The 14,285-nt window shown below is 36.7% G+C and overlaps 1 protein-coding gene across 1 annotated transcript; it reads right to left on the minus strand.

Moving 5' to 3' along the window:
* Nucleotides 1-1,279: 1,279 nt before the first annotated feature.
* AFG3L2 (AFG3-like AAA ATPase 2) lies at nt 1,280-13,156 on the minus strand (the record flags this gene model as incomplete). Its single annotated transcript, XM_010083147.1, has 10 exons — nt 1,280-1,746; nt 2,857-3,051; nt 4,718-4,918; nt 5,884-5,999; nt 6,566-6,676; nt 7,733-7,858; nt 8,014-8,121; nt 8,696-8,849; nt 12,149-12,286; nt 12,883-13,156. Coding segments are annotated over 10 exons (1,666 nt in total), but the record flags the coding sequence as incomplete, so codon positions are not given.
* Nucleotides 13,157-14,285: the final 1,129 nt, after the last annotated feature.

Consider the following 14,285-nt stretch of genomic DNA (forward strand, 5'->3'; position numbering starts at 1 on the left):
TTGAATGGAATAGGAATACACAGAAGTGTTGCTTAACAACTACAAGTATCCAGTAAATATGCCCTAAATTGCTGTATTTGCTGTTTCCCTTGTTCCTCTTCACTGTAAAACTAGGCAGGATCAGAGATGGGAACAGCTTCATCATGAATTAAAAAAAAAAAAAAAAAATCCCAAAAGAATAGTTTCCATAAACAATTTACTTCAAATAACTCAAGCAAAGAGTTTATGTCTGACCTTTTCAGGACAACTTTTTCCTTTGTCATCCTACTGCTTTCCAGCATGTTGCAACATACAGATGGAATCACTAATTATTCCTGCCTACCTTAAAGCAGAGAAGCTTGCTTCATTCTCCTTCCACACTTAACTACCCCCTCTGACCCTCCACCCATGCTTCCCTCTCTTCTTCTGGGATAAGCAGACAGTGAGCCAGTTTTTGAAGAGCCTAATTCTCCAACTAATAAATCCTTAGCATGCAGCAGGCAACCAGAACCAGATTACTATACTAAGTCAACTGTATTCAACCAAGCAGAAGGAAAAAAAAAAAAAGCAGCTATAGGTTAAACAAACCAATATGAAACTGACAATCTGATGTATCACCTTTGCATGTGGCTGCTGGTTTTGGTATTTGCATGCCCAATCTCACTACCCTAATTTAACAAAATCTTGTGCTTAAAAGGAAGTTTTGTATCAGTCTGAATTCTATACCAAGAAACCAGCAAAAAAAAAGGACAACACTTGTTCAGAAAAGTACTGATTTTATTGACTCAAACTGTATTTACACAACACTTCATATGTTCAATATCTTACAGAACTCTGTAAAAAACTGACTAATAAAACTGCAGGAGCCACATGGAGTTTCAGACTTGAAGACACTGAACCATGAGTACATTTTAAGATATTTAAGTGGGTGTCCAGTTTCACTGTCAATTTACATGGCAGTTCTCTGTAAACAAACTCTTAAAAATCAAAACGAAAGGTGGAGGGGAAAAAGGTCAGATGAAAGGCCAATAGTTTTGCAGAGCTAGTACTTTCTAAGACCAGACTTTTGGCTAAGCATTCAGCAATACATTTGTACGATTTTTTTTTGGGAAGCAGGTCACATACAGGTCTACTTTAGATGAATAGTCAAAAACCTTTGAATTTTTTTTTTTTTGTTTAAGCTTGCATACAGTTTGGTTTTATTTTGTTTTTTGAAGACACCAGTGCTGCAAAGTTTGTGCGTGAATCTGAATTTCAAAGTTTGAGAGGCTTGGTTCTGGCATTCCACTGCAGCTCAAATCCAATGTCTGTTTCTTCAGCTGACAAATGAAAGATCTTTTACCAGTGAACTGATGATACCACATATATAAATTGGGAGCAGAATATCCTTATTTCATCACAAGAGATCACTCTTCCACCCATCCCTTATACAGTTTGGTTGAATAAATATTTGTTTGTTTTGAAGTACAAACTAGGTGAGTTTCTCTTCCAGAGTGCAAATCAACATCATCACACACTGTGCAGTTAAAATGGCATCCCTCCTGTCATCTGCCTAGCAACTTGTTCATCTGTCGTCTCCTCCTTCTCTTTTTCATGCTCTTTGTTCCAGTCTTTAAGGCCTTCTGGTAGTGAAGTATCCTCATCCAAACTTCCTGTACCTTCAACAAATTCTTCATAAGTAGACTTTTCAGCAAATGGTCTTGGGCCAAGCAAGTCTAGCATATCACTTTTATCAAGCACTTCCTTCTCTAGTAGTCGTAGGGCAACCTGGAATAGCAATAAGTTATTTCACACACAAAATACGCAAGCTGTCTTTCTTCCTTGGAAGAGTTTAAGGCAGTTTGGGACCAAATTCAGCACTGATTAATTTTGATAGAAAATGGTTTGCTCAGAGTTCACTTAATACATGGTTTTGCTACCTAAATGCTTACAAGGGAGAAAACCACCATTTTTGTAATCCTACTTTTACATCTGGCAAAGTGCCCTCCCTATGGGCCACTGTTGCGGTTACTGTTGCTTCAGAACAGCAGTCTTTCACTGCTGCAAGACATTACGCTATAGATGAAAACAAGCATTCCCTTCCTATCAAGCCGGTTGGTTTGAAAGGGCTGCTGTTCTGTTACAAACTAAACAGCATCATAAAATTACAATGTGTACAATACTGTACAAGTGTAGTTTGTAACCTTCTTGGGTCAGTGAGCATGTTGTTCAGCACAACCCATATTCAATGATCTTTTTTGGGATGGTGACCTACTACACCACCATCTACTAAATCCATACAAACTTGTCTTCTTGTCAGCAAGCCTATCAGGTGCATATCCTGGAGAAGTATTCTTTTGCTGTATCAGGCTTTCTGGTGTGGAAGAAGAGAGTTATGCACATGGGTAATCTCAGCTGCAGTGAGGCAGATCACAAGCAGCCAGGGGCAGGGAAGGAAGATGGTAGAAAGATTTTTATATTTAATGTTCAAAAGGAATTAAGAGAAAGGAAGTACTTCCCTTCTTTGAGAGCTTCTTTTAGCTTAATGAATTGCAATCCTGGTATTTCATGCCTGGGTTAAGTTTCATACCTGTCTAGTATGTCTACTCAAACCTATTTTAGTAGAAAGACTCTTCCCTTCAACTTTCCAAATGAATACTGACCATATAAGTGGGGGGGTGTTAAATCATGTTCATGAGATCCTCAGGGGTGTTCCAATACAAAAGGAATTTTCTATTTACTTAAGTGTTGTGAAACATTCTCAAGATTTCATGGAATAGTTTTTGATAAACACTTCCTCATATATTTATATAAGTCACTATTTTTAATCTATTTGGTTCAATTCAGATGCTGGCTTACCACCTGGAACTTGGTGGCTAAAAGTACTATAATGCTCACCTTCTCCACTTCTGCTTTCTTCTCAGTCAGAAGACTTAATGTCCTGTCATAAGCAATGTTAATGAGTGACCGTACTTCTTCATCTATCAGTCTGGCAGTTGCCTCACTGTAAGGTTTCTCTAATACCATGTCTCCTTGACGAGGGAGATCAAAGGAAATCTGTCCTACTTTTTCATTCATACCAAACTGAACAATCTGAAGAAAAAAGAAAAAGGAAAAAAAAAAATCAAAGTAGAGATAGTAAGATTTTAGAGTCTGTTGATGTAAAATAGGGTAAACAAAACTGAAAGGGTGAAGTAATTTTGCTATGATCCAAGCTTTTCCTCTAAAACCAACCCTCCCCTGAAAGCTCAGGGGTACTTAAGCTAAAGTAACTTAGCTGACTTTCACTTATTTCTTCTTAATGATTAAATTGAAGGACACAAATACCACCATTTAGAGGTGGTTACTCATTATGTACATGATGCTCTGCCGTCTAAATATGAAGACGTTACAGAAAAACACTTCAGCCTTCTTTAAGCAGTAAAACTCTTTTCTGTTACCAGAAATAAACATTTTTCCAATCCAAAATGCTTCTAAAGTATAGCATATTCCACTCACCCATACAGATAAGTTAACTTAAGGATTAAAATAGAGGGTCTTGAAGATTTTGTCCTATCATAATCAAAAATCGTATGCTACACTTCATCTCAAGACACTCCCCTACAAAGATGAAAATTATTCTTATCTTATTCAACACATTATTGAATATTGACTTCTCTGGTTCCCAAATATGGATGTTTTAAGTTGCATTTTACTCCAGCAGGTGCAGAAATAAATTCCAACTGCTATTTATGTATTTACTCCATTGCCACTATCAATTTGATGGCTACAAAAGCAGCACTTCTCTGCTTGGCCTTGCAAGATAAATACAGGTATGACAAAGAATATTTAGAATTCAAAGAGATCTCAGCATTAGAACCAAGCATCTTAACCTGCTTCCTTAAGAAAAGTTCAATACTTTTATTTAAGCCCCCAGTTCTCTCTGGGGACAATATGTCTGGTTAAGGTGAACGAAAATGTATACTTAAAAATTCATTTAAAATTGAAGAGTCACTGAAGATCCTATAAAATTAACATTAACAGGATTTCATTGCACATTTACTTCCAGAACAGGGGCAACAAGAAGCACACCAGACACCAGCCAGTGGGTGTGGTTTGGGGTTTTGGAGTAAGCGTTGTGCAGGGGAAGAGAAGGGTACTCTAAAGTGTCTCTCTTGCTCACCTTGTGGGTGTCTTATAAAATGACAGCTTTTGTGTTGATGCAGGAAATGGAATAAATTACCTGTGTGTAGCACGTAGCTACAGCTAGATGAGTCATTGTGTTGATAAGATTTCAAATTACTCATCTACACTAGTTAATATGGTACAAACACAAACAAATTTCAGTAGCTTTAATTGACAGCAAATACTGCTTAAACAAAAGGTTTTCTGGATTTAGTTACACATGTGGATTCATATTGGGTCTTCAAACTGGGCAACTGTAGAAGTAGGATCAGAGCACTAAATTCCATTTTAGAAGTATACCATTTCTGCATGTATTTGAATCCAAATGCAGCATGTATGTTCCTGCGGGGGCAGATGTAGGATAGTAATCAAAGCCTAATGCACAGGCTCCTGTTATAAGGCTATAATAAAGTACTTGAGTCATCAGCCTCTATACAACAACAGCATAATGTTTAGTTGTATAGTATTTTTTGAAACTAGGCTTTTGAGGGACACACCTGATCAAATTGCACCCTTTCAAAATATTAGTGTTAGGTAGTAGATAAGGAAAACTCTAAGAGGAAAAAAAACCCCAGACAACCAACTCTGCACATACCTGAGCATATGCACTCTGGGTCACCTTCTTCAAGTCATCTTGGGCACCAGTTGTAATTCTTCCAAAGAAGATTTGCTCAGATACACGTCCTCCCAAAGTCATGCACATTCTGTCAAGTAGTTGCTCTTTGGTATAAAGATACTGTTCTTTGGGTAAATACTGAGCATAACCCAGTCCTTTACCACGTGGGATTATAGATACCTACAATCAAAATTAACAGAATGCTAGAACTAAATAGTGCTAAAAACCAAAGAGCATTCTTTGATTTATCTTAATTTTTAATACCACAACCTATACCATACTCACCCTTGAAGTTTAATTCAGACATTATTTCCGTTTACAGTTTTGCCCTCATTGTGATTTATCCTTAAAAGCCCTGGCTAGCTCTAAACTGGGTTAACAACTACTAGAATATCTGGAAAAGAAAGGTAAGACCACTGTCATATCTTTTCCAAAGATTGTGTGGTATTTTAAAAATCTTTTAATGAAAATCCACAGTTCTTTTAGAGTTATGTATTGGGTTTTAAGTATTCTGTAACAGACATAGCATTTCTGCATCTTTAGTATTCTGAATAGTTGGAGGAGTTTCCATGTTTACTAGCGTCCTTCCTTCCAGCAGTAAATTGTGCAAGATGAATTTTAAGCTTGAAAGTCAGCCAACGTTAAGAACACAGCAAAGCAAAACTATGAATGTTAAAAGCAGCTCTGGGAGATTGAGGTGCTTTTTCCTTCATCTTCAAGTTGTTAAGCCGTGCATCCAAAAAGCAAATTAAAACTAAAATCAGCCTCTAGATGATCATTTTTATAGCTATATTCCTGAAGAGGCATCTACTTGCATAAGCTGGTAAGATTAATTGAAAGGGTTTATCTGTGCTAAAAGCCCCAGAGGAAAAGCAGCTATGAAGGCAGGCATACTCATGGGAATATCAGGTCCATTTCACATTCCAAGGACATTTATACTACAAACCCTATAACAGCTAAATCAGAAAAAAGTAAGAAAGCTACAAGAAATGAACCAAAAAAAGTATCCTAAAATTTACACACTTATCTTTAGTGAGATTACATATTTTAATACCCTCTCAAGACTTGGGGTGTGGGGTGAAGAAAATAAAAAGATGCTGTCCATACTACTTTTAAATTACTAGTTCAAATTAAGTTTCCTTTACCTTTAAGAGTGGGTCAGCATGTTCCAAAAACCATCCTGCAACTGCGTGCCCTGCCTCATGATATGCTACTGTCTTTTTTTCCTCTGGTTGCAGTACTTGAGTTTTCTTTTCCAAACCTTTATAAAATAAATTTGATTAATAGTTTCAGACATACCTTTCTCCACTGAAATCCCTTATCTCATTTCAAAAGACGGTGAGCAATACTTAGATGCCATGTATACAGTCTACTGAAAAAGTTTAAAAAACAAAACAAACCAAAACTTTCAAGTTTCAGAAATTTGTATCTTCCAGGTTTTCCTGTAATCTTGTCCTTGATTAGATTTTCTAGTTTCAAAGTGTAAGTTCTCAAGAATATTCAAACATTTAAATAAAACATTTGCATTTTAAAAATCAAATAGTTTTCTAGACTATTCCAGGCTAACAGCAGTTAAAAGCATTGCTAAATCCAAACAGCTATTCCACTTGCCATTTGGAAGAAATTAGAAAAGCGTGCTGATGAAGTTTCTCTTGCTAACCCTTTCTCCATTACAGAAGTCAGCAATATAGACAGGATACTTCTTTCCTAAATCTCAAGAGTGTTTAGGAGAGAAGGATGGCTTTATACACACACACACACATATATATATAGGAACTTACCTGTCACATTACAATTTTTGAGAAACGACTGATGCGATTCACCTACCTCCAATAACTCTTTCAATTGCTTGCTCAAAATGTTTTTGGTTTATAGCATCTGAGAGATGCCTTGCAGCAATTAAAGCAGCTTCATTACAAACATTAGCAATATCAGCACCTAAAAGCAGAGAAGACATCAATTACTGATCATTTTCAACAACTTTCTCTCAGTCTAGCATAAAGATAACGTTATCTAGAATTAGATTTCTATAGATTCTCATAGAGCTTGAAAATTAAAGGTAATGGTCTATGAAATAGTTCATTACATACAGCATAATCCTTCAAGAGATATTTAAATACATGTACCATGATTATAGGCTTTAGGATTTTTCTCTTAGGTAGACAGCTACCAAATAGAACTTATTACCAGTGAAGTACTTTGATATATCCTACCTTTCCTAAGTTTTCTGTCTGCAACAGACTGCTTAGACTAGTATATATTTAGCAGAGTAAACTTCCTACATATGGATCCAGTATAGCTCAGACATTGATGTATCTCTAGAGGATATCCTTTCACATTATTGTCTTCAAGCCATACACTTCTTGTTAACGTTACTTGCAGTAATGCTATTGAGGTAACTTAAACATCACTGCAATTGCCAGAAAGGTCGACAAACAGACCTCAGAAAACCAGTTTTTATAGACAATGAAAATAGTGAAAAATTCAACTACTGGTCAACACAGATTTTAAATTGATTAAATTACAAACCAGTAATGAAAGTTCTCACATCCACTCCTAAATTCAACACACAGTTACACTACTTTTTCCAAGGGGAAGTTTTTACATCCAGAAACAGAAATCCCCCTACAGAACGTGCACACAAACTCCACAAAACCCAGGTCTTCCCTAGTACTGTTCAAAGAATCCAACAAACATATTAAAAGGAAGTATACACACGTGAGTGACAGCAATCAGAAATTCCTGGATTGCTTTTGCTGAAGACACAAGAAGCTGCCATTTGGTATGTCATCCTGATTGAAGCAGGCAAAACTTAAGAGCCTCAGAAATTTCCTACTTGCTCAAGCAACCAAAGATAATTTCATGGTGGACCAGTAAATAAAATAAGAGTGTCATCCAGAAGATCATGTGCAAGAAAACCAGAAGTAGCAGGGAAATAAAATTTCTACAGCTTAAATAGTAATGCAGAAGAACAGTGGCACTGGAGTTACTTACCAGAAAAACCAGGTGTTAGTGATGCCAGTTTTCTTGCTAGGTTATCTTTATTTAGGATGGAGTCTAATTTCAGAGGTCTAAGGTGAACTTTGAAAATAGATGCTCTTCCTTTTATATCCGGGGGTCCTTTAAGATTAAAGAAGCATGCTTTTAGTTTTCATATATATATTCGAATTGAATGTGTGCAAGGAAGTTACTATGTAAAGCTATGTAAATAGCTGCAGTTATTTCAGCGGTATTCTACAAACATAGAAATATACAGTGATGCAGATAAAACTTACCGATGTAAATCTGCCTGTCAAATCGTCCTGGTCTCATTAGAGCAGGGTCTAAAATATCTGGCCTGTTAGTACCTGCCAAAATGACTACATTTGTGGTTGTATTAAATCCTGTTGAAGAAATGCAATAAAGAGAAAATCTACGTAACTATAATTGCCAAGAAAAAAAATAAAATAGATTGTCCACTTTACAGGGCCACATAAGAACTGTCAGTTTAAAGAAATTATCTTAAAGCTGAAAATACTTCCATCTATTAGTGCACTGTCCAGGTCTAAAAAAAGGCCTTGGGCTCTGCTTTGTGAAGTACTATATCAAATCTGACTTTATCTTCAAATGATAGATTTGAAGCAATGCCAGATTAACTGCTCTGGAAATTGCAGAACCAGCATGGCTACCTGTATGTTTTTTCTCCAGACAGACTGGTCTCATGCAAATAATTTTTTTTGCCTATTCTACTATGACAAAGAGTTATCAAATGCAGAATGATAGTTCTTTTTTCTAAAAAAAATTTACCAAAACATCAGGCTTAGCAAAATGAGTCACCATTCTTCATTTTAGGAAGCAAGGAAACACAATTTATATTTAAGCTAGAATCCAAATCTTGGTTAACAGGTCTGAACAAGTGTATTAGTTCTGTCTCTTATCCTTGTTACTATAATGTAATATTAGATGTTAAATACTTACCATCCATTTCTACTAGAAGCTGATTAAGCGTGTTCTCTTGTTCACTTTGTCCTCCAAAGTTGCCCCTTCCTCTCTTCCTTCCTACTGCATCTATTTCATCAATGAAGAGAATGCATGGGGCATTTTTACGAGCAAGGGCAAATAAGTCTCTAACCTTAACAGAAGAACAGAATATACATCAGATTGGTTTGCCACTGTTCAGAGTTGGGGGGTGGGTAGGAGGGGAAGAGGTACATCAGTAACAGTATCACTATAATTGAGTATGGTTGTTAAGTGCTTCAAGGCCAGGGTAAGTTACACTGTAGCTGCCGCTGAGCAAGAATCACTAATAGGGAGGCCTAGGGATTGACAAATCCTTTCTCAATTCATAAATTCACAACATTAACCTAAAAGGCTTAAGAAATAACCCCTTTTCCTGAATAACTGAAATATATCTTCACCTTCAGCTCTAAAAGCCTCCAAACTTCAGAGATTTAAAGCAAGATTTCTCTTTCAAGCTCTTCTTTTAACGCACAGTATTACAAGCAGAACTGTGAATGGGCATGCTGCCACACGGTAGTTCTTCATACCAAGGAAATAAAATTTTAAGTTTTCCTGCAGTTAGACAGGGTGATGTAGCTCCTACAGTGGACTTAAGGCTTACTCACAAGCTCTTACCACTGTACTCTAACAATATGCTGTTATAAATATAGACTATTAGCCATCCTGTTTCCCCATTACATGGGCTAGGAAAACTGAATTCACCGCTAAATATTGATTCGGAAGTAAAATTAACTTCTAGAAGTCTGGAAAAAATGGCCAAGACATGAGCAAATAGCTGAAAATTTTTTGGACTTTCAGCTTTTAAATAAGATATTACCTTTCAAATTCTACTGTAGTAGTTACAGCACAATGTAATGTTGCATCTTAAAGCCAATCACAATGTTACTCTGCTTGCAAATAGATCTGAAGGACCTCATTAAAACCAGTTCAGCAAGTTAACAGATCTACAACTCGGCAATTGAACTGGAGCAAACAGGAAAGGAAAAATTATGGAAAAGTTTTGACCTGAGTGGGAATTACACGCAGCTCAGAGCCCTGCTATGTTTTTTTCTTACTTTGCATGTTACAAGGTACAATCAGAGAAGGCTTCTCTGATGACAAAAAATGTACAGCAGATGTGAAGAGATGCGGATCTTGGGCAGTATGCTCTACTACAGAAAATCACTCTGACTTGTAAACAGAATTTGAAAAAAATACAATGAATAAAGCATGAAGGAATGTTGATAAGGAAAAAGTGTCAGATGCTCAAAGTGAACTATCTTTTGGTTGGAAAGAGAAAGATTCAGAAATATACAACCATTTTTCAGATGGAACCAAACTAAAAATTACAATAATGCATATACACTTTAAAAAAGGAAAAAAACCCAAAGGAACCAAGGCTGTGTAAGCAGTTTTAATTCTAGCATATCCTAATTTACAAATAATCAATTTAGCATCATTATCAACTGTCCTATTTACTCAATTAATAAGAAATTAAACTAAAACACACTCTCATGTTGTTTTCTACAGGCATCAACTGGGTGGAAACCTTGATTCATAGCCAAACCAGCAACTGTTATGTCAACAGATTTCACTTGGTAGTAAAAGCTGATAATCATCTGCATAGACCAGCAGAGAATGATTACATCACTTTGCTTTGGGGCATTTCTGGTATGTATGGACAACTAATGCCAATGTAGTGTCCAAGTACCATTATTCTTTCAAGACGTTTAATACCTTCCCAGGGAATATGGATCAGTTTCTTTTCTTGTTGTTTCTCAGTAGTCCCTTCTACACTGCACGCTCCTTTTTCCAAGTCCCACTCATCTCACATACATGATCGCTATCTCCATACCCTTTGGCTTTCAGTCACCATCCATATTTTTACCCTGTTAGCCATTTCTGCATCTGTTTCCCCACTCTGTCTATACCCTCACCCCCCCATAGCAGCTCCTTTTGCCAATTTCCTTACACATTGCCATTCTCTCTCTGCATCCTCACTGAAGCCTCCACTCCCAACTAGCTTCTGCATTTAATTTTCTGAACAGCTCCTGTTACTCTCAGATCCAAGCTCTGTGCCTACCTGTATGTGTCCCCCACTCCCCTTCTCTTTTCTCTTGTCAGAAGACCCAAAATTCTGTGTCTGGCTTTAATTCTCTTTTCCCATCTATATTACTGTAAGAAGTCCAGCAAAAGACCATTGAAAGAGACCTAGGCTTGCAAGAGGCATATGCATGCACAGCTGTGACAAACTAAGGACAAAATCTTGGAAAGTTTATCTGGTAACCTCTAACGCATCTAGACACGTGAAAAATGCAGTTTTTCAGGGCTTTACAGAACTCAGTCTAAAATTAGTTTTCCTGGGAATTTTCACAGGACATAAAACCACATATATCTGGTTAAGAGCCATTCCCTGTCAAACTTCAAATTCAAAACAAGACCCTAAAGCATTTCCATTTCATGCTAGTAAAATTAGTTTTTTAAATATGAGTAAAAACAATGGTACACTTCCTTAGGTCTGTTTGCAGAACTTGCAGCAAACAAATCTTAGTTTTACAGTGTGCCACCTTGCAGTGTACTTTTTAAGGCTTAAGACAAGATTGTTGGTATTTGGTGAAGGTATGAGCTGTTGGAAATGAAGCATAGATTTTGGACATTATAAGGAAACTTATTTTTTTCTGTTACCTGCCTCATTTGTAAAATACTATCAGTAAATTGTTTATAGAATATTTTTCTGCAGATTTAAGTGTCCTTCCTTCCTAAACAGAAGATAGATTTAAAACTGACTGTCTGAAATGTAGTTGTAATAAGAAAATAGTTAAAGAAATATGGATGTACTGGAACAGAGCTAATTCCCTCCACTTAATATGCTTCTAATGAGCTATTTTAAGAGATTTAAGGCAAAAGAGCACAAAAAATGTTAGACAGACATCTCTGCCTATTTAAATCACCTATCTCCAGAAATCAGTTATTAGAACCATGACCTGCAGACTCCTATTTTCAACCAGAAGCTCAACTATTTAAATATAAAAGTTTGACACCACAAAGAGAATAAAGTTCTTCAAAGAAACAGGAACAATCTAGAGCAGGATGAGACATTCCCATAGCAGTAGTCAAACGAGCTACATAGTTCTGACCCAGCTAGTAAATTCGCTTCAGAGTAGAGCTGGGAGAATTCAGTTCTGCTTTCTTAAGATCCTGCAAAGAGGTAAACCCATAAGGTCCTGATGGCCTGCAACCAGATACTGAACTGTGTTATTTCCTTTTATGAAAGGTACATCTATGATTCTTGTGTTAAACAATCATCTGGCATCACTTGTTAGTAATCTGCATTGACGAAAGAACTTCAGCTATAATCAAACTGCCTCCCAAACTTGACAACATCCATTTAACAACCAATACTGAAACTAAAGCGCAAGGCCAAAGACTTACTCGAGCTGGACCCACACCAACAAACATCTCTAAGAACTCCGAGCCATTGACTGTGATAAATGGTACATTAGCTTCTCCAGCTGTAGCTTTAGCTAGAAGTGTTTTCCCAGTACCTGGAGGACCTGTCAGAATTGCCCCCTGCAAGAGAAACAGGTATATTTTTCTCATGAAGAAAACATAATATAAGCCTATGAAATACCTTACTTAAAATATCTACAATGTTATGATGTTGAGTCCACTGGCTCTTTTTCCACCAGTTAAAGTTGTGCAAAGCAACTAACCGAAGATTCATCTCTCATTTAAACCAGCAAAAAAAATCAACAACATACTACAACGTTCCTATGCTGTCTTGGGTTTACAGGAGCAGTGTTTTCTTTGACTGACCAAAAAAAAAAGCTACACCATCAGGTGGGCTCCCATGACAACACAGCCAAATGACAATTCTATAAAAGTTATACACAACAATGATGCATGATATGTATAACTGCATGCATGTACACATGCATGATATGTATCATTTCTGACCCATGTGAGCAGATGAAGTACTCCACGAGGCAAATCTTCTGGGACCACAGTTATACTGTTGGCACTTAATACCTATTTCTTTTTTTTCCTGACTTTGAGAAGAAAGAAGCTGGAAAGTATTGCATATGTAAACATTCCTAATCCAATTTAGAATACTGAGGACTACCAAAAGAATAAAGTCTTCATCTGCTAAGTCATCACTTCCTTACCTTTGGAATTTTTGCTCCCAGATCCTCATATTGTTTGGGATTTTTCAGAAAGTTAACAAACTCCATTATCTCTAATTTAGCCTCCTCACAGCCAGCTACATCTTTGAATTTAACATCTATTTCATCCTTAAGAACTTTGGCTGTGGTTTCACCCACACTGAAGAGTCCACCCATTCCACGCCCTGCTCGACCTAAGCCTGCAGGACCTCTTCTTAATGTGTATAGTAAAGAACCAATAATCAAGATTGTAGGCAGCAAACTCAGGAGAAATGATCTGTGGAGAAAAAACAAAGCAGGAAACCACATATATTACAAAAATCCATTACTACACGTAACATGTACAAAATGTTGTTTCCATCATATACAACCCTGAACAAATTCAGGACAAATACTCAATTAACTTGTAATGTTTAAATTTTTTCCAGTTGTTCAGATTGGGAAATCACCAAAATAAATTTGAGAACAACAACATAAAAAGATTCTGAATTGCAGAAGTCAAATAGGCCAAAAAACTTCTTATAACTATAATTTAAGGAAAAGTTGGAATTAATTTTTCATTGCCCATCCTCCTTCCCTCATGACTTTAGGAAAATGTAAATTAATAATCCTAGAGGATTACACATTTCTACATCTGATGTTTACCAAGTGACAGTTTTGGGGTTTGTTTTGTTATTTTTTGTTTTTAAACCAAAAACATCAAGTTACGTTGATGAGTTTTACAGAGGAAAACTGCACTATCTAGTAAACAGAAGTAGCTAATTTTCTGTGCTCTTCAAAGGACCAGTTTATGCAAATAGTTATATTGTCAAAATAAGTTGTATTAGGTAGCCTATAATAGGTGTATGCTACAACTTCAGTCAGAAATTTCTCTCCAAAACATAATCTTGCTCTTATTCAGTTAGATCCTTCTCATTTTTATTTTTTCAACATCTCTATTTCCCTTCCCGATGGCCACAGGTTTTGGGTTAGTTGGTTTTTGGTTGGGTTATTTTGATTACTCGTTGCCAATTATCCTTCACTGTCTGTCCTCCAGCTTTCTAGCATAGGTCAGGCCAAAAATCCCAATACTAACATAGTCTGCATTATCACAGTATCTGAGCACTGCACAGATTTTTCTGTGGCAAGACCTTCCAAGGAAGAGCTCACAAGCTTCTGTCAACACTCAGCAAAAACAAAATGCTGAAAAGAAGCACTATCATACATGAGCACAGGATTTCCTGGCTTTACTGATATCCCATGTTTCTGAGATGAAAAGAGGGATTTTCCCTATCCTATGGTATTCAGCCAATTCTGATCTGGCAGAGAACGGCAGTACTCTGACCATGTAGCTGCTGTTCTCTCCTGTTTCCTGTGGCATTTCTGGGACAGAGAAATACTGGTGCTCTTCAACATCTTTATCAACG

The sequence above is a fragment of the Pterocles gutturalis genome, unplaced genomic scaffold, assembly GCF_000699245.1.
Source record: "Pterocles gutturalis isolate BGI_N339 unplaced genomic scaffold, ASM69924v1 scaffold22285, whole genome shotgun sequence".
NCBI lineage: Eukaryota > Metazoa > Chordata > Aves > Pterocliformes > Pteroclidae > Pterocles > Pterocles gutturalis.